At 56.7% G+C, this 19,723-nt stretch overlaps 3 protein-coding genes across 8 annotated transcripts in view; all 3 read left to right on the top strand.

Annotated features, from left to right (window-relative positions):
* The window catches only part of lnx2b (ligand of numb-protein X 2b), a 169,028-nt gene that overhangs the window by 18,019 nt on the left and 131,286 nt on the right, over positions 1 to 19,723 (top strand). The window lies entirely within an intron of this gene.
* LOC133160532 (roundabout homolog 1-like) lies at positions 7,962 to 11,227 on the top strand. The gene is made up of 7 exons (XM_061288265.1): positions 7,962 to 8,097; positions 8,486 to 8,749; positions 8,905 to 9,171; positions 9,517 to 9,798; positions 9,908 to 10,195; positions 10,264 to 10,380; positions 10,459 to 11,227. Exons 1-6 carry the CDS (start codon positions 8,052 to 8,054, stop codon positions 10,362 to 10,364), a joined length of 1,248 nt encoding a protein of 415 aa, XP_061144249.1. The 5' UTR covers positions 7,962 to 8,051; the 3' UTR covers positions 10,365 to 10,380; positions 10,459 to 11,227.
* fosl1a (FOS like 1, AP-1 transcription factor subunit a) lies at positions 11,760 to 18,633 on the top strand. 6 transcript variants are annotated; one of them, XM_061288320.1, is made up of 5 exons: positions 11,760 to 13,136; positions 14,406 to 14,506; positions 15,017 to 15,283; positions 17,028 to 17,135; positions 17,486 to 18,633. In XM_061288320.1, exons 2-5 carry the CDS (start codon positions 14,411 to 14,413, stop codon positions 18,005 to 18,007), a joined length of 993 nt encoding a protein of 330 aa, XP_061144304.1. In that variant the 5' UTR covers positions 11,760 to 13,136; positions 14,406 to 14,410; the 3' UTR covers positions 18,008 to 18,633. The 6 variants fall into 6 exon arrangements, with proteins under 6 accessions (XP_061144304.1, XP_061144276.1, XP_061144295.1 ...); XM_061288292.1 differs by having other exon boundaries at positions 11,762 to 13,136; positions 15,014 to 15,283; XM_061288311.1 differs by lacking the exon at positions 11,760 to 13,136 and adding an exon at positions 13,557 to 14,148.

The following is a 19,723-nucleotide window of genomic DNA, read 5'->3' as shown; positions in this document are numbered from 1 at the left end:
AGCCAGCCAGCCAGCCAGCCAGCCAGCCAGCCAGCCAGCCAGCCAGCCAGCCAGCCAGCCAGCCAGCCAGCCAGCCAGCCAGCCAGCCAGCCAGCCAGCCAGCCAGCCAGCCAGCCAGCCAGCCAGCCAGCCAGCCAGCCAGCCAGCCAGCCAGCCAGCCAGCCAGCCAGCCAGCCAGCCAGCCAGCCAGCCAGCCAGCCAGCCAGCCAGCCAGCCAGCCAGCCAGCCAGCCAGCCAGCCAGCCAGCCAGCCAGCCAGCCAGCCAGCCAGCCAGCCAGCCAGCCAGCCAGCCAGCCAGCCAGCCAGCCAGCCAGCCAGCCAGCCAGCCAGCCAGCCAGCCAGCCAGCCAGCCAGCCAGCCAGCCAGCCAGCCAGCCAGCCAGCCAGCCAGCCAGCCAGCCAGCCAGCCAGCCAGCCAGCCAGCCAGCCAGCCAGCCAGCCAGCCAGCCAGCCAGCCAGCCAGCCAGCCAGCCAGCCAGCCAGCCAGCCAGCCAGCCAGCCAGCCAGCCAGCCAGCCAGCCAGCCAGCCAGCCAGCCAGCCAGCCAGCCAGCCAGCCAGCCAGCCAGCCAGCCAGCCAGCCAGCCAGCCAGCCAGCCAGCCAGCCAGCCAGCCAGCCAGCCAGCCAGCCAGCCAGCCAGCCAGCCAGCCAGCCAGCCAGCCAGCCAGCCAGCCAGCCAGCCAGCCAGCCAGCCAGCCAGCCAGCCAGCCAGCCAGCCAGCCAGCCAGCCAGCCAGCCAGCCAGCCAGCCAGCCAGCCAGCCAGCCAGCCAGCCAGCCAGCCAGCCAGCCAGCCAGCCAGCCAGCCAGCCAGCCAGCCAGCCAGCCAGCCAGCCAGCCAGCCAGCCAGCCAGCCAGCCAGCCAGCCAGCCAGCCAGCCAGCCAGCCAGCCAGCCAGCCAGCCAGCCAGCCAGCCAGCCAGCCAGCCAGCCAGCCAGCCAGCCAGCCAGCCAGCCAGCCAGCCAGCCAGCCAGCCAGCCAGCCAGCCAGCCAGCCAGCCAGCCAGCCAGCCAGCCAGCCAGCCAGCCAGCCAGCCAGCCAGCCAGCCAGCCAGCCAGCCAGCCAGCCAGCCAGCCAGCCAGCCAGCCAGCCAGCCAGCCAGCCAGCCAGCCAGCCAGCCAGCCAGCCAGCCAGCCAGCCAGCCAGCCAGCCAGCCAGCCAGCCAGCCAGCCAGCCAGCCAGCCAGCCAGCCAGCCAGCCAGCCAGCCAGCCAGCCAGCCAGCCAGCCAGCCAGCCAGCCAGCCAGCCAGCCAGCCAGCCAGCCAGCCAGCCAGCCAGCCAGCCAGCCAGCCAGCCAGCCAGCCAGCCAGCCAGCCAGCCAGCCAGCCAGCCAGCCAGCCAGCCAGCCAGCCAGCCAGCCAGCCAGCCAGCCAGCCAGCCAGCCAGCCAGCCAGCCAGCCAGCCAGCCAGCCAGCCAGCCAGCCAGCCAGCCAGCCAGCCAGCCAGCCAGCCAGCCAGCCAGCCAGCCAGCCAGCCAGCCAGCCAGCCAGCCAGCCAGCCAGCCAGCCAGCCAGCCAGCCAGCCAGCCAGCCAGCCAGCCAGCCAGCCAGCCAGCCAGCCAGCCAGCCAGCCAGCCAGCCAGCCAGCCAGCCAGCCAGCCAGCCAGCCAGCCAGCCAGCCAGCCAGCCAGCCAGCCAGCCAGCCAGCCAGCCAGCCAGCCAGCCAGCCAGCCAGCCAGCCAGCCAGCCAGCCAGCCAGCCAGCCAGCCAGCCAGCCAGCCAGCCAGCCAGCCAGCCAGCCAGCCAGCCAGCCAGCCAGCCAGCCAGCCAGCCAGCCAGCCAGCCAGCCAGCCAGCCAGCCAGCCAGCCAGCCAGCCAGCCAGCCAGCCAGCCAGCCAGCCAGCCAGCCAGCCAGCCAGCCAGCCAGCCAGCCAGCCAGCCAGCCAGCCAGCCAGCCAGCCAGCCAGCCAGCCAGCCAGCCAGCCAGCCAGCCAGCCAGCCAGCCAGCCAGCCAGCCAGCCAGCCAGCCAGCCAGCCAGCCAGCCAGCCAGCCAGCCAGCCAGCCAGCCAGCCAGCCAGCCAGCCAGCCAGCCAGCCAGCCAGCCAGCCAGCCAGCCAGCCAGCCAGCCAGCCAGCCAGCCAGCCAGCCAGCCAGCCAGCCAGCCAGCCAGCCAGCCAGCCAGCCAGCCAGCCAGCCAGCCAGCCAGCCAGCCAGCCAGCCAGCCAGCCAGCCAGCCAGCCAGCCAGCCAGCCAGCCAGCCAGCCAGCCAGCCAGCCAGCCAGCCAGCCAGCCAGCCAGCCAGCCAGCCAGCCAGCCAGCCAGCCAGCCAGCCAGCCAGCCAGCCAGCCAGCCAGCCAGCCAGCCAGCCAGCCAGCCAGCCAGCCAGCCAGCCAGCCAGCCAGCCAGCCAGCCAGCCAGCCAGCCAGCCAGCCAGCCAGCCAGCCAGCCAGCCAGCCAGCCAGCCAGCCAGCCAGCCAGCCAGCCAGCCAGCCAGCCAGCCAGCCAGCCAGCCAGCCAGCCAGCCAGCCAGCCAGCCAGCCAGCCAGCCAGCCAGCCAGCCAGCCAGCCAGCCAGCCAGCCAGCCAGCCAGCCAGCCAGCCAGCCAGCCAGCCAGCCAGCCAGCCAGCCAGCCAGCCAGCCAGCCAGCCAGCCAGCCAGCCAGCCAGCCAGCCAGCCAGCCAGCCAGCCAGCCAGCCAGCCAGCCAGCCAGCCAGCCAGCCAGCCAGCCAGCCAGCCAGCCAGCCAGCCAGCCAGCCAGCCAGCCAGCCAGCCAGCCAGCCAGCCAGCCAGCCAGCCAGCCAGCCAGCCAGCCAGCCAGCCAGCCAGCCAGCCAGCCAGCCAGCCAGCCAGCCAGCCAGCCAGCCAGCCAGCCAGCCAGCCAGCCAGCCAGCCAGCCAGCCAGCCAGCCAGCCAGCCAGCCAGCCAGCCAGCCAGCCAGCCAGCCAGCCAGCCAGCCAGCCAGCCAGCCAGCCAGCCAGCCAGCCAGCCAGCCAGCCAGCCAGCCAGCCAGCCAGCCAGCCAGCCAGCCAGCCAGCCAGCCAGCCAGCCAGCCAGCCAGCCAGCCAGCCAGCCAGCCAGCCAGCCAGCCAGCCAGCCAGCCAGCCAGCCAGCCAGCCAGCCAGCCAGCCAGCCAGCCAGCCAGCCAGCCAGCCAGCCAGCCAGCCAGCCAGCCAGCCAGCCAGCCAGCCAGCCAGCCAGCCAGCCAGCCAGCCAGCCAGCCAGCCAGCCAGCCAGCCAGCCAGCCAGCCAGCCAGCCAGCCAGCCAGCCAGCCAGCCAGCCAGCCAGCCAGCCAGCCAGCCAGCCAGCCAGCCAGCCAGCCAGCCAGCCAGCCAGCCAGCCAGCCAGCCAGCCAGCCAGCCAGCCAGCCAGCCAGCCAGCCAGCCAGCCAGCCAGCCAGCCAGCCAGCCAGCCAGCCAGCCAGCCAGCCAGCCAGCCAGCCAGCCAGCCAGCCAGCCAGCCAGCCAGCCAGCCAGCCAGCCAGCCAGCCAGCCAGCCAGCCAGCCAGCCAGCCAGCCAGCCAGCCAGCCAGCCAGCCAGCCAGCCAGCCAGCCAGCCAGCCAGCCAGCCAGCCAGCCAGCCAGCCAGCCAGCCAGCCAGCCAGCCAGCCAGCCAGCCAGCCAGCCAGCCAGCCAGCCAGCCAGCCAGCCAGCCAGCCAGCCAGCCAGCCAGCCAGCCAGCCAGCCAGCCAGCCAGCCAGCCAGCCAGCCAGCCAGCCAGCCAGCCAGCCAGCCAGCCAGCCAGCCAGCCAGCCAGCCAGCCAGCCAGCCAGCCAGCCAGCCAGCCAGCCAGCCAGCCAGCCAGCCAGCCAGCCAGCCAGCCAGCCAGCCAGCCAGCCAGCCAGCCAGCCAGCCAGCCAGCCAGCCAGCCAGCCAGCCAGCCAGCCAGCCAGCCAGCCAGCCAGCCAGCCAGCCAGCCAGCCAGCCAGCCAGCCAGCCAGCCAGCCAGCCAGCCAGCCAGCCAGCCAGCCAGCCAGCCAGCCAGCCAGCCAGCCAGCCAGCCAGCCAGCCAGCCAGCCAGCCAGCCAGCCAGCCAGCCAGCCAGCCAGCCAGCCAGCCAGCCAGCCAGCCAGCCAGCCAGCCAGCCAGCCAGCCAGCCAGCCAGCCAGCCAGCCAGCCAGCCAGCCAGCCAGCCAGCCAGCCAGCCAGCCAGCCAGCCAGCCAGCCAGCCAGCCAGCCAGCCAGCCAGCCAGCCAGCCAGCCAGCCAGCCAGCCAGCCAGCCAGCCAGCCAGCCAGCCAGCCAGCCAGCCAGCCAGCCAGCCAGCCAGCCAGCCAGCCAGCCAGCCAGCCAGCCAGCCAGCCAGCCAGCCAGCCAGCCAGCCAGCCAGCCAGCCAGCCAGCCAGCCAGCCAGCCAGCCAGCCAGCCAGCCAGCCAGCCAGCCAGCCAGCCAGCCAGCCAGCCAGCCAGCCAGCCAGCCAGCCAGCCAGCCAGCCAGCCAGCCAGCCAGCCAGCCAGCCAGCCAGCCAGCCAGCCAGCCAGCCAGCCAGCCAGCCAGCCAGCCAGCCAGCCAGCCAGCCAGCCAGCCAGCCAGCCAGCCAGCCAGCCAGCCAGCCAGCCAGCCAGCCAGCCAGCCAGCCAGCCAGCCAGCCAGCCAGCCAGCCAGCCAGCCAGCCAGCCAGCCAGCCAGCCAGCCAGCCAGCCAGCCAGCCAGCCAGCCAGCCAGCCAGCCAGCCAGCCAGCCAGCCAGCCAGCCAGCCAGCCAGCCAGCCAGCCAGCCAGCCAGCCAGCCAGCCAGCCAGCCAGCCAGCCAGCCAGCCAGCCAGCCAGCCAGCCAGCCAGCCAGCCAGCCAGCCAGCCAGCCAGCCAGCCAGCCAGCCAGCCAGCCAGCCAGCCAGCCAGCCAGCCAGCCAGCCAGCCAGCCAGCCAGCCAGCCAGCCAGCCAGCCAGCCAGCCAGCCAGCCAGCCAGCCAGCCAGCCAGCCAGCCAGCCAGCCAGCCAGCCAGCCAGCCAGCCAGCCAGCCAGCCAGCCAGCCAGCCAGCCAGCCAGCCAGCCAGCCAGCCAGCCAGCCAGCCAGCCAGCCAGCCAGCCAGCCAGCCAGCCAGCCAGCCAGCCAGCCAGCCAGCCAGCCAGCCAGCCAGCCAGCCAGCCAGCCAGCCAGCCAGCCAGCCAGCCAGCCAGCCAGCCAGCCAGCCAGCCAGCCAGCCAGCCAGCCAGCCAGCCAGCCAGCCAGCCAGCCAGCCAGCCAGCCAGCCAGCCAGCCAGCCAGCCAGCCAGCCAGCCAGCCAGCCAGCCAGCCAGCCAGCCAGCCAGCCAGCCAGCCAGCCAGCCAGCCAGCCAGCCAGCCAGCCAGCCAGCCAGCCAGCCAGCCAGCCAGCCAGCCAGCCAGCCAGCCAGCCAGCCAGCCAGCCAGCCAGCCAGCCAGCCAGCCAGCCAGCCAGCCAGCCAGCCAGCCAGCCAGCCAGCCAGCCAGCCAGCCAGCCAGCCAGCCAGCCAGCCAGCCAGCCAGCCAGCCAGCCAGCCAGCCAGCCAGCCAGCCAGCCAGCCAGCCAGCCAGCCAGCCAGCCAGCCAGCCAGCCAGCCAGCCAGCCAGCCAGCCAGCCAGCCAGCCAGCCAGCCAGCCAGCCAGCCAGCCAGCCAGCCAGCCAGCCAGCCAGCCAGCCAGCCAGCCAGCCAGCCAGCCAGCCAGCCAGCCAGCCAGCCAGCCAGCCAGCCAGCCAGCCAGCCAGCCAGCCAGCCAGCCAGCCAGCCAGCCAGCCAGCCAGCCAGCCAGCCAGCCAGCCAGCCAGCCAGCCAGCCAGCCAGCCAGCCAGCCAGCCAGCCAGCCAGCCAGCCAGCCAGCCAGCCAGCCAGCCAGCCAGCCAGCCAGCCAGCCAGCCAGCCAGCCAGCCAGCCAGCCAGCCAGCCAGCCAGCCAGCCAGCCAGCCAGCCAGCCAGCCAGCCAGCCAGCCAGCCAGCCAGCCAGCCAGCCAGCCAGCCAGCCAGCCAGCCAGCCAGCCAGCCAGCCAGCCAGCCAGCCAGCCAGCCAGCCAGCCAGCCAGCCAGCCAGCCAGCCAGCCAGCCAGCCAGCCAGCCAGCCAGCCAGCCAGCCAGCCAGCCAGCCAGCCAGCCAGCCAGCCAGCCAGCCAGCCAGCCAGCCAGCCAGCCAGCCAGCCAGCCAGCCAGCCAGCCAGCCAGCCAGCCAGCCAGCCAGCCAGCCAGCCAGCCAGCCAGCCAGCCAGCCAGCCAGCCAGCCAGCCAGCCAGCCAGCCAGCCAGCCAGCCAGCCAGCCAGCCAGCCAGCCAGCCAGCCAGCCAGCCAGCCAGCCAGCCAGCCAGCCAGCCAGCCAGCCAGCCAGCCAGCCAGCCAGCCAGCCAGCCAGCCAGCCAGCCAGCCAGCCAGCCAGCCAGCCAGCCAGCCAGCCAGCCAGCCAGCCAGCCAGCCAGCCAGCCAGCCAGCCAGCCAGCCAGCCAGCCAGCCAGCCAGCCAGCCAGCCAGCCAGCCAGCCAGCCAGCCAGCCAGCCAGCCAGCCAGCCAGCCAGCCAGCCAGCCAGCCAGCCAGCCAGCCAGCCAGCCAGCCAGCCAGCCAGCCAGCCAGCCAGCCAGCCAGCCAGCCAGCCAGCCAGCCAGCCAGCCAGCCAGCCAGCCAGCCAGCCAGCCAGCCAGCCAGCCAGCCAGCCAGCCAGCCAGCCAGCCAGCCAGCCAGCCAGCCAGCCAGCCAGCCAGCCAGCCAGCCAGCCAGCCAGCCAGCCAGCCAGCCAGCCAGCCAGCCAGCCAGCCAGCCAGCCAGCCAGCCAGCCAGCCAGCCAGCCAGCCAGCCAGCCAGCCAGCCAGCCAGCCAGCCAGCCAGCCAGCCAGCCAGCCAGCCAGCCAGCCAGCCAGCCAGCCAGCCAGCCAGCCAGCCAGCCAGCCAGCCAGCCAGCCAGCCAGCCAGCCAGCCAGCCAGCCAGCCAGCCAGCCAGCCAGCCAGCCAGCCAGCCAGCCAGCCAGCCAGCCAGCCAGCCAGCCAGCCAGCCAGCCAGCCAGCCAGCCAGCCAGCCAGCCAGCCAGCCAGCCAGCCAGCCAGCCAGCCAGCCAGCCAGCCAGCCAGCCAGCCAGCCAGCCAGCCAGCCAGCCAGCCAGCCAGCCAGCCAGCCAGCCAGCCAGCCAGCCAGCCAGCCAGCCAGCCAGCCAGCCAGCCAGCCAGCCAGCCAGCCAGCCAGCCAGCCAGCCAGCCAGCCAGCCAGCCAGCCAGCCAGCCAGCCAGCCAGCCAGCCAGCCAGCCAGCCAGCCAGCCAGCCAGCCAGCCAGCCAGCCAGCCAGCCAGCCAGCCAGCCAGCCAGCCAGCCAGCCAGCCAGCCAGCCAGCCAGCCAGCCAGCCAGCCAGCCAGCCAGCCAGCCAGCCAGCCAGCCAGCCAGCCAGCCAGCCAGCCAGCCAGCCAGCCAGCCAGCCAGCCAGCCAGCCAGCCAGCCAGCCAGCCAGCCAGCCAGCCAGCCAGCCAGCCAGCCAGCCAGCCAGCCAGCCAGCCAGCCAGCCAGCCAGCCAGCCAGCCAGCCAGCCAGCCAGCCAGCCAGCCAGCCAGCCAGCCAGCCAGCCAGCCAGCCAGCCAGCCAGCCAGCCAGCCAGCCAGCCAGCCAGCCAGCCAGCCAGCCAGCCAGCCAGCCAGCCAGCCAGCCAGCCAGCCAGCCAGCCAGCCAGCCAGCCAGCCAGCCAGCCAGCCAGCCAGCCAGCCAGCCAGCCAGCCAGCCAGCCAGCCAGCCAGCCAGCCAGCCAGCCAGCCAGCCAGCCAGCCAGCCAGCCAGCCAGCCAGCCAGCCAGCCAGCCAGCCAGCCAGCCAGCCAGCCAGCCAGCCAGCCAGCCAGCCAGCCAGCCAGCCAGCCAGCCAGCCAGCCAGCCAGCCAGCCAGCCAGCCAGCCAGCCAGCCAGCCAGCCAGCCAGCCAGCCAGCCAGCCAGCCAGCCAGCCAGCCAGCCAGCCAGCCAGCCAGCCAGCCAGCCAGCCAGCCAGCCAGCCAGCCAGCCAGCCAGCCAGCCAGCCAGCCAGCCAGCCAGCCAGCCAGCCAGCCAGCCAGCCAGCCAAACAAACCCAAACTGCCAACCAACCAAACTGCCAACCAACCAAACTGCCAACCAACCAAACTGCCAACCAGCCAGCCACCAGTCTCTCTCTGTCTCTGTCTGTCTCTGTCTCTCTCGCTTCTACGCGGAACCCCTCGTCAGAATGAAGCTCGTGATAATCATCTTGCTCCTCTGCGTCCACTCGGCAGGTAGGAAAAGCTTTCACACACTTTGGTCCACTTGTCAGTGGAATCAAGTTGGTCAAAAGCGTCAAGCAATAAAGACAATCCAAAGGACTGCATCAAAGCGTAAAGCGATGTTCATTTGAAAAAGGGCCACTTTGTTGTTGTGACGCTTGCAATGTCTTAACCCTTCATTTTGGGAAGTTGGACGTCGTCGATTGGCAAAATGGCTCGCCGAAAGCAAAGCGCACAAATGACAAAGAAAGCTCAATGTGAAAATGGGTTTGTAGGATTATTATTTGGCGCCTTGAATCCAATTTGTTTCTGAAGTAGCTTTCTGTCTGTACAATCCTTGGTGTCCTTTTACACCGTGGGAGTAAGAGCATGCGCTGGCTGGCCACCTCTGCTTTTCCAGATCCGGTGGAAGTTTGCAATGGCGTGAAGAATCAGGTGGTGTTCTGCCCAAATGGCCAAGAACTCAAATTAGACACTCAGTCTACTGGTGTTTCGGTCACATGGACCTTCAATGGAAAAAGTCTCCCAAATGGAATAACGCACCCTGACACTGCGAACAAGAAAGACCTGAATATTGCCAGCCTTACAGCCGAGCACACTGGCTTGTACAAGGCCACCTACGCCCCGAGCAAGGAGGACAAATTCACCATCATTGTTGATGCCGGTGAGTTGCACGGCCATTTGATTTTGTGAGCAAATTGAGATGGAAAAAAGCCAGTCACATCCATCTGCGTGTGTACTTTGTGATTTGGCCAAGCCTGCGCTTGGACTTTGCTACGAAGGTGAATAACTCTATACAACTGTTTTGGGCTTTTTCAGTCACGTGCATCAAAAATGTTCCGTGCGACGTCGCGGTGGGTGCCTCCATCAAAATGGACTCCGAACTGGAGCCGGTGAATTCCTGGACCTTGAAGAAAAGTGATGGTAGTGATACAGAGGTCAATGAGGCTGAGAAGTTCACCGCCACCAACAAGAAAGTGTTGGGCCTCTTCAAACTGAAAACAGAGGAAAGCGGGACGTACAAGGCCACGAAGAATGGACAACCAGACATTGTTGTTGAGTTTCCAGTCAGTGTCACCGCAAAAAGTAAGCTTGGCGTCGCGGCTCTCGCTCTCCTTTTGCTTGATGCGAACGATACCACCACGCGTGGCTGTTGGAAGTCTGGATCGAGGTAGCCGCTCAAACAATTCAGGGACTCCAACGACGGGATTGAAAAGAAGAGCTGCTGCCATTTTGTTCTCCTTTCAAACTACATCGACGTGATCAATGCACTTTTTCGCACCCTTGTTAACAACGTCAAACTGTTCTTCAGCCCGCCATTTTTTTGAAGGGCCACCCTCTCCGACCGTGGCGGCGCAGGATGATGACATGAGATGAGGGGGCCCTTGGTTCCCGCCCTTGAAATTGAGTCTCATTTCCTCTTTCCAACAGATCCTGTCTCCAGCGTCAAAATCAAGAAGCAAGGGGGCAAAGCTCACGTGTGTCCAGCCGACAAGGTGGAGTTTGAATGCACGGTCGGCGGTGATGCCAAATCCTACACTTGGACCAAGGACAAGAAAGTCATCAATGCCGAAGAAAATATTGAGCTCTCCACTAACAAGTTGACCATCAAGAGTGCGACTTCTGGTGACTCCGGCAGTTATGCTTGCAAGGTCAAAGGCTACGACAGTAAGGCTATGGTGACTAGCCCCAGCGAAGTTCTCACCGTCCAAGGTGAGTACGCCGCCATTTCTTGGGTTGACGTGTTAGGAGGGGGCTTGGAAAGCACCATCCCATCGAATTTGCCCGCCCCTTGCAAAGCATGACTTCCTGTTTTTGACAGATTCCCAAGCCGTCTCCGGCGTCCGCATCACCCAGGATGGCAGAACCCTCCAGTGTGCGGCCACCGGTGGCGTCAAACACTTCAAGTGGCAGATGGAGGATGGGACGAAAGTCCCTCCACAGCACGGCTCAGTGGGCGGTGATGACTCAGTGTTCAATTTGACCCCGAAGGCCAAAGGCAACTTTGTTTGCGAGGCCACCGGCTGCAATGACAAGGCCGAGAAGTCCGAGTTCTTTGGCGTCAGCGAGGGCGCTGGCTCTGACACCAACAACAAGAAGATGGATGGAGGTGAGTACTTGCATGTCTGTCAGTGGAGCAAGCCCCGCCACCGCCAATGTTTGCCATCTTTGCTCTAGATAAGCCAGGAGAGGGAGCAAGGGGCCTCCAGGGCGCGTCCACCTCCGTCGCTCTGCTGCTGATATGCGTCCTCGTTGAGCTCTACGTGATGATGCTGTAGACCCGGCGGCCGCCGGGTGAGTTGCCATTTTATTTGCTTTGTTCTTGCTTCTTTTTGTCCCCCTCCAACCGGCTGTTTGTCTGCTTTTCCTCAGACGAGAGATCCTGGAGGCGTCGACGTGCGCCCTTCCATTTTTCTTTTTTCATTTATTCGTTCAGCAATCAAAATATTCATTCGTTAATTCAGCAATAAAATTAAAAAAAAAAAAAGCACAGAAAGCGGATCGGGAGAGGCGGCGGCGGCGGCGTTGACGGCGGCACGAGACCCTCGCGCAATGGAAAACCTCGTCCATCTGGCGCAAGGGAGGGCAACGCGTGACGCCTGAGCGGTTGGCCTTCGACTTGTTTGCAGCGGGGGAGTGGAGCGGGAAAGCGCTTTTTTTTTTTTTTCTTTTTGCTCTTATTCAATTTTCTTCTACTTACTCAATGTATTATGCTATTTACAATTGATTATGTGATTGCATCGGGTGGGGAGGTTGGCAAACGTTTCGTTTGGACGCTCTGGAAGGAAGGTCGTCAACGCGATTGGGCGAATTTGATGGTGCAACTTTTTTTTCTTCATCTTATTCCAATTTTATTCGACTTGATTATATCATTAAACTTAAGCATTGGGGCTGTTGGCAAACGTTGTGTTTCGACGCTCTGGAAGGAAGGTGATCAACGCGATTGGGTGAATTTGATGGTGCAACTTTGCATTTGCTTTCAACAAACGCATCAGATGGAAGGGCTTGCTTGAATCCGAGGGCGCAACTTTGCGTTTGCTTTGTACGCATCGGAAGGGATTGCTCGAATTCGATGGGGCAACTTTGCATTGGTGTCATGTATCGATGGGCTCGGAACCACAATAAAGTCTTCATCGTCCCACTTGGTGTGTTGTTTCTTCACGACGGCTTTTGTGTGTTGTCTGTTCACGACGCCATCAGATTGCAGACGAGTGAAATTGATGGTGCAAATTGGAAACGCGAAGGCTTGATGTATCAAAACATCCTGGCGATACGGTTCGGACACAATTATATTCATCCCGTCAGTGCTCTTCATCCATCCCACAGCCACCACTCGTGGCAAAAGAAACTCCTGGGAAATGAGGTTGACTTCAGGCGAAACACTACCGCCTGTGTCCATATGGTGTCGCCATAAGACGAACTGAAACTTGTCGAGTGGGCCGTTGAATGAGATCAATTTTTGAGGAACTCCAGTTCTGCCTTACGGTTTTGAGTCTCGTCCCCTCGAACTGTGTCAAAATTACGCAACGAATACATTTCTCAAGCAAGAAAATGACGACTGGGGCATGTGACCTTATGTCACGGTACAAGAGTGCGACGTGACTGCCGTAAAACAGTTAGTTGTCGGAAAAACGTTGTGCCCGTGTGCGTGTGTGCGTGTGCGCGTGTCCGCGCCTGCGTGTGTTGTATAGGATGAGTGTCGGCGTGTGGTAGTGTGTGAGTAAGTGAATAAATATGGTGATTTTTGGGTGAATGAATTGCAATGGAATCCACAACTTCCTTCACTTTTGGAGAAAACGTGAGGTCAACTTAACTAACTTTATATGTAAATTTGTTCGACTAAAAGGATAACTAACTGATACTGGTGAGGCAAATCTCTCCACTGATTGGCATCTGCATGCTAAAAATACTGTATTACTTGTGAAGTGCTAGATGTTGAAAATACGTTCAAACTACTTTATGGAGACAATAAGTATTTACAGTATATAACTATAATTGGATTGGATTGTGCAGTTCGAGGCCAAATGTGACATTACTAGTCATGGAAAGTAAGCTCCAATCGTTCTACTTGCGCATTGAATTGTTTTACAATAATGGCTTTGCATGTGATTACCGCATGTTTTAATAATTTCAGGCAGGCGTTGGTTGAACATAATTGGGTGAAAGGCCGACATGTAACAGCACGTAAAACGTCGAGACGCGGCGCGTGTCATCATGACATTCCAGCAGCTTGAGTCATGTGACACTCACCTTTAGCACACACACGCACGCACGCATACACTGCAATGGCGGCGTACACTAGGAATACACGCACTTCTTGTGAATGATCCCTCCTCATTACTACAGGGTGTCATTCTGAAATGGAACACTTGACAGTAAAGCAACCCGTCGGGGCGTGTAGAAAGTCCACGAGCTGTTGGCAGTTTCACTTTGGCCCTCATGTGACCTAACAGAGACTTGTGCCATAATAAAGCGACAAAAGTGCACTTTCTGTTCACGGCCTGTTTCTCATCGAGTCATTGTCAGCATGATCTTGTCGGCTATATTCCCAGTATCAGTGTCGTCCAAAATCTTTCGTAGGGACTTCCCTGGTTTATTTCATTTTTAATCCGACCTCTATCACCTCAAAATGATGGAAAGCATACTTAAAGATTTTTAATGCTACTCGTTGTTGACGTTTATGCCAAAAAGTAAACATAAAACAAGCAGCATGACACGCTGTGTTTTTGTAACAACAGAACAACAACGACATGCTAACCGTTAATATTGATAACCTTTCAAACAAAAATGGCATCGCGACATATGCTGACACAGTACTCCCACCAACATGTATTGGAAGCAGAGAAGTGCCACCCACTGAAAATAATGGACTGTTGGGAATAACTTACTACAACTTCATGGAACAAATACTAGCGCTAAGGTAGTAACCGGCTACCACTGATCAGAAGTAACACGAGACGTTGGTGCAAGAGTCAGCAGCCAGGAGTCAGCCCATGCCGGGAACTCTACATGTCCTCAGGGGAACCACAAACTCAGCAGCTGTTGTGACAGTAAGGAAACTTACAACGTATAGCTTTTACTTTTTTTTGTCTTTGGCCGTAGGTGTAACAGTAGTGTTGATCAGCACAAAAAGCTGGTATTGAAGAAGGATGGAGATGTAATACGCTTTTGTGGCAACAGGTATGACTCATCTCCACAGGCATGTGTGCACATTAATGTGGTTTGTGAAGAGAGAGTTACTCTCTAAAAATCTGCACACCCTCAATTGTGAGTTTCATAATTAGCCTAGTGCACAACCTTCACATTATCACTAACCATTGTTGTAGCACAATGTACAAAAGACAGCTTTTTAATGAGACATCTGTAGGCATTTAAACCACAAAAGTTAATCCACAATACCCTAGTCTGTTATTGGGCACCAATATTGAAATATTTTACCGAATGAAATGGCTTTGCCAGTGTCGAGTCAAGCAAAACTGATCTATAAATTTACTCAGAATATTTTACCCTCTTCCAATTTATTTTTTTACTCTGTGTTCACAGTGGGACTAAATAGATTTATTTTAGAGTAAAATGTGTTCTATAAAATTTACTGTATACACAGTATGTTATATTTTATTTCTGTGAATTTGCCATTGTATTACTTATTTTGATTTTTGTGTGTGCTCCAAGTTTTATGATCAATCGCTGATATACTGAACTTTCAGTGACTTTCAGTGACTAACTCAAACTAAGACTTACTCACTGACAATAAGCGAGTGATTCTTCTTCATAGGCTCAAAATACTTAGTGTCGACAGAAGTCTGCATAACGAGACACCAAAACGTGTTTTCTCCTTCTCCTAAAAGTATTAACAGTGGTCGCTGTGGCCGTGAGCTTTCAAGTATCCCGGCAGAAGGAAACTCTCACCATATTAGGTAAATGACGTCACATCACGTGTGTGAATTCCGCGAGAGATTCCAGACAACATTATTTCCCGTAAACGGGGAGGGGCGTGGCGAAACTGCAGTCCCAGTTTAAGAGTTTACAACGGCACAATCATCGCCACACTATGATTTCTAGGTGAGTGACTCATCATCATATGATACGCTGAGGTTCGTTTCTAGACGTTTGAGGACCCGTGAATTAAAAACTAGACGCTTATTTCTTGCTCTAACACCCCTCCCATTCTTCACTGCTTGGACTCGACCGACTTGCCTCCGAGTGGGTTCACTTTGAATGTGAAAGTTTCTTTTGTAACATTCACGTGGACTACACCATACCATCTCCAAATACTTGAGGAGTAGTTATTTGATTTTGTTTCTTAAATATTTCAACAGAAAGGATGTACCGAGGTCACGGACGAGCGTACCCGGGCGGCGCTTCTGGGTCAAATTCCGCTTCCCTGGAAAGCACCACCACTTCCACTACACAAGAGCAGGTAGGCTGATATACACTTGCTGTCATTACCCATTCGCCTAATGATCATAATCGCCTATTACACATGTTCATATTGTAATAAACACAATTTGCGATTAGCCTCAGTAAATTAGCATACCTCTTCATCTGTATCGAATCTCTTCTTGATTGATAAATTCAAAGAAATTAAATAAAATGTCCATTTATTATAGACAGTTGAATGAATGGAACAAAACGATTCTGAAACCACCACAAGTTGTTTGCGTTGCCCACCATTTATTTGCCTATGCAGTGACTCTCCAATACCTTCAGGGGATATGAGCAGAGCCCAATCGGGAGTTGCAAATAATTGTAAATATTTGATGAGGCCTTTTAATTGCCATGAAACCCAAAAACAACAACAAAAAGTTGAGAAAACACAAACCGGGTGCAAAAACGCAAACAATCAAGGGTTTTCTCAAATAACGGGGGGGTCAAATTGGTTAATTAGATTAGAATAAGAATGCCTGATTCCTGTGATTTTTGACAGAAGTTCACCATGGCCAGCTCCAGCCAATTCGTTCCAAGCCTCAACGCCATCACGACTAACCAGGATCTCCAGTGGCTGGTCCAACCCTCCCTTATGCATCCGCCAGGTCCTTCCCGCTCCCCGGTGCCACCTTACCCGTCCCTGTCCAGGACATGCCCGCAGGGTCCGCCGCCTCCGCCACCCTCCCATTTGCACTTCATCCGTCCAGGCGTCATCAGAGCGAGCGCCAACCAAGAGGCGGGTACGACACGGCGTAGGAACGACGAACACGTAAGACAAAGCTAGTCGTGGCCTTTCTGATGCAACCTATGTCAGTTGTGAGGAAAATGAGTCAATGGTTGATCAATGTATGTCAAAAGTAGTGCGTAGTATCCTGTGACACTCACTGCGCTGTACCAATTGGACTTGCACAACAAATTTGTGGAGACACTGACGAATTAGACTTTTTTTTTCACTGGCAAGCACACTCCGTTTGCACAAATTGAACAAAGATTACTGTATTTATCTATTTATTTATTTGTTTATTTCCTCATGGGTTGACATTGACGTAATATTGACAAAGTCAAATAATCCCTTAGGACAAGCAAACATTAATAGCAGTTGCGCAGTGAAAAAAATAAAATAAAAAGGCAGCCATCTGACACGATTCAACAGTTGAGCATTCTGGAAAAAAAATCCTCTGCATTAGAAAGTACAAACATTTTGTTCCTGCATTGTATTACCGGTAGGAATATTCCCCAGGTATGCCAGATAGACTCGCAACTTTGTCAAAATACGCCTGTAACTTTTTTATCATAGGCAGGTGATGGCCTTGACATTAAAAAAGACCAGAACCATAACAAGAGAACAGTACACATCCGTGTTGATCCTCAGTCACCCTGGTCATGCTTATCAGCAAAATGTTGACATTGATACAACTGCTGGGAAACAAAATCATGCTTATCAGCAAAATGCTGCGATTGATACAACTGCTGGGAAACAAAAAGAACGTTGACTTGATTCATTCTTTGCCTATAAACAGAGTCGGGCTGGGTATTGTTAAAAACCTCACAATTCAATTCACTTTTAATTGCTTTGGTTGTGATTTAATTCGATATCAATTCTTCCGATTGTGATTCTATTTTGTTTTACTTTTGTGTTTGAATACATTTTCGGAATGTATTTATATTAGCGCCATAGTTGACCCAGTACACTATCTACTCGTTTTTTTCTAGTTTCTACGCAAAATCTATACTCCTAGTCAAGTACAGTACTTTTCTCCGAAAAAAAAAAATTGCCACATTTATTTTCTCGTAGTGTAACTTGCACAGGAAGTGGACTCGTAGGTGACTCACAGGGCTCGCAAGTCATAGAGCGTGACTCACACCTGAGTCACCGTTGTGCTCTAAGAGTGACTCATCAGTCTTTTGAAAGAGCGGGAAACTGTAGAACCATAGAAGCGCTTCAATCCGCTGCCAGTCAGCACCAATGCTGGATGGAGGCCGAGTCGGGGTGCAGCCCAGACACAAAAGCGGGCACATTTCAAACATTTTCTGCCATGACTCATCAAGTAGCTTGGCAATTTTCTTCTGTGTCATCATGATTGTACTGCTTTTTTTTTTTTACTACTGCCTGCTATTACCTTTCACATTTTAAATTATCTTTAGTCACAGCAAGAAGATTTTCAAGGTGACTCACACCGCTTCATAGATAATCTACCAGTATATACATATATAGACTGGAGTAGAGATACTCAAATAATACAAGAGAAGCATTGAAGCAGAATTAAAATAAATATGAGAAGGTTAAGATGGTACATGTTGGTATGCGCTAAATAATAAATACTATAGTCTATTTATACTACAGCATTTCTAAATTTATTATCATACTTCAGATGCCCGATGCTAAATCCCGACAAGATAAAGTCCCTCCGTTCATTTTGACCTCATTCCTTTCGTTAAAGTTCGTAAAGTCGCTTCTGTTGGGATTGTTACTTTAGTATTTGTGACTAATTGTTCCTCGTTGTTGCTTTCAGTTGTCTCGCGAGGAGGTGGAGAGACGGAGAATAAGGAGAGAGCGCAACAAACTGGCGGCGGCCAAATGCCGCAATCGCCGTCGGGAGCTGACCGATACACTGCAAAATGTGAGTGTACAGATACGGCAAAACTGAAAGACGGGTGACAGTAGTCATTTCCAACACAGTCCATTTCTGGCGACTGGTTGATTTCAAACAAATCAAATAATAACAAAATAACAACACTTCTTACCTATCGTCCTCTGGCATTTCAAAGAAGTAGAAAAGTGATGCTTTGTTGCCATCTTGTGGCATCTAAGACTTCAACAACTACGTTGGAAACCTTTGGTGGGATGTCATTGATTTGTGGATTTTTGCTATTAGCGAGGGAACACTAGGGAATGTAATTATTGAAGGGTATTTGAAAGGGTTCTGGTCTCAGGCCCTAAATTTCATTTTGGTTGTTTGGTGTGTTTTAGGAGACCGACCAGCTGGAGGATGAAAAGTCACGTTTGCAGAAGGAGATAGCCGAGTTGCAAAAGCAGAAAGAGAAGCTGGAGCTGGTCCTGGAGGCACACCGTCCCATCTGCAAAATCCAAGACTCCGACTCCGACTCGGATACCAGCGCCGCGCTTTCGTCCTTGGCGGGCATCAAGATGGAGCCCGAGGACTACAGTGTGCCCGGACCATCGCGACTCAAGCAGCCCGCCAAGGCAGAAAGGCCCAAACCAAAGATCACCATCCCCATCAAGACGTCCTCCTCATCTTCATCATCAACCCTGGCCGTCAGCCAAGAGTCTGAGTCCCTGCACACCCCCGTCCTGACCTCCACCCCCTCCCTCACCCCCTTCACGGCCAGCATGATTTTCACGTACCCCTCAGCCCCGGTGGATGCCCCTCATCAGGCCCCGCAGCCTTGCGGCGTGGCGCACCGACGCAGCAGCAGCAGCGGCGATCAATCAGATCACTCCCTGCACTCGCCCACCATCCTCACACTGTGACTGACGACGTGATTGCAACCGACCATTTCAAATTTCTTTTTTTGGAAAAGGCATTCGCTCTCCAGGGGTTGTCAAACTTTTGAGGTTCAGGGTAAAATTTTTTAAAAGAGCCCCCTGAAAGTCAAAGTAATCCCGTGTGTCCCCCAAAGCGGCTGCTCGCAGTCCCCCTAGGGCTCTTTGGGGCCCCTGTTTGAGAACCACCAACCTACCCAAGCAACATCAGGATACACTCATTATGCTTTTACTTTATGGAGATTTTCTCATCTAAATCTATTATACCTCTCATTTGCAAGTGGCACAATTGTATTGAAATGAACAATGCATGCAGAATATTTGATCAAAGTATATTTTGATCATTTTAATTTTTAAAATTGAACTTTTATGCCAATGTTACATCACAGAGTGTAACATTATTATGGAAGGGAAAGTTATTCTTAGCTATATATTTTTTTCTTTTAGTTTATTCCTTATTGACCACTAAGGCTGGGCCGTAGGAGTTAATAGCGAGCGTATTTATTTGCGAGAGGGTAATATATTTTTTATAATGGGTGGGCAGTGCCTTACTTTTCAGCTTTGAGCTCAGCATTGTTTCAAAGACTATAATAAAGACTTTCACGACGCCTCAATTGCTTCTGATGTCATACGTGTACATGTACAATATTGAAAATCACATTACTTATACTTTGTGAACTCTTTGCCCTCACCAGTAAAACACTAATTCAGCACACTCGTAGCACAAATGCACATTTCTAGTGAGAGAAGTCTGTGCAGTATTTGACAGCTAAATCCTACATAGTTGAAAGTTAGCACTACACTAACAATATTAGTGAAGTGCAGACTAGTGCAGTTTTTCCTCACTACAGTAGTAAACGCAGTTGTTTTACTAGTGCGCCCAAGTCATCGATTAGTTTGTAATAATTCAATCCTAACAATTTATTCTAGCAGTCTACAATCCATCTGATTTCATCGTCTCGCTGTTGCCATGCCAATCTAATCTGCCTAGTGACTTCACAAACGTGACCCACTGGATCATTAACTACTGAATTTTCTTCACATTTTAGTTTCGCATGGAATATGCGCCTCGGCTCAAAACCGGGGAGCAAAGACTGCACTTATTCAACATTATGATCCCGGATAAGTGCAAAGAGTCGCTCATCCGGAGTCTGCTTCTGGAAATAGAAGCGAGCGCTTGCTAATACAGTTCATGCGTGTCTCTGAGGGCAACGGGTTGCTACACTCAAAGTGGGTTAGCGACACAGACGAGGGGACGAATGACAGATGGAGAGCTGGAGGGAGAACATCAATGCGAGTGTGTGTTTGTGTGTGTGTGTGTATGCGCGTGCACCACAAAAGTCAGTGCGCCCCGAATCAATGACAAAACAGCCGAGAATCCCCCATGTACCATCAAGTTTTTGGGTCCCCGATATTCAGCTCATTTTGATTCTATCAACGACACCACCCCAACACTGCAATGACATGTCGGGATTTGGTAACCTCATGAATACATAGCATAGCAGTTATACGAAACTTCTGTACTCAACTTTCACTTTTTTATCCACTACATTTCCAAAGTAAAATGTATGGATGTACTCTGATGTATTTTTCGTAACCATCTTTGATATTACAAAATAAAATCTAAAAATGAATGTCGACAAAATGCCAGACCCAAGCAGCATGAAGCAGAAAAATATTCCTGGATGCAATTTTCCAATCCAC

The sequence above is a fragment of the Syngnathus typhle genome, linkage group LG1 (genome assembly GCF_033458585.1).
Source record: "Syngnathus typhle isolate RoL2023-S1 ecotype Sweden linkage group LG1, RoL_Styp_1.0, whole genome shotgun sequence".
Taxonomy (NCBI): Eukaryota; Metazoa; Chordata; class Actinopteri; order Syngnathiformes; family Syngnathidae; genus Syngnathus; species Syngnathus typhle.
This window is presented reverse-complemented; position numbering and strand designations above follow the sequence as displayed.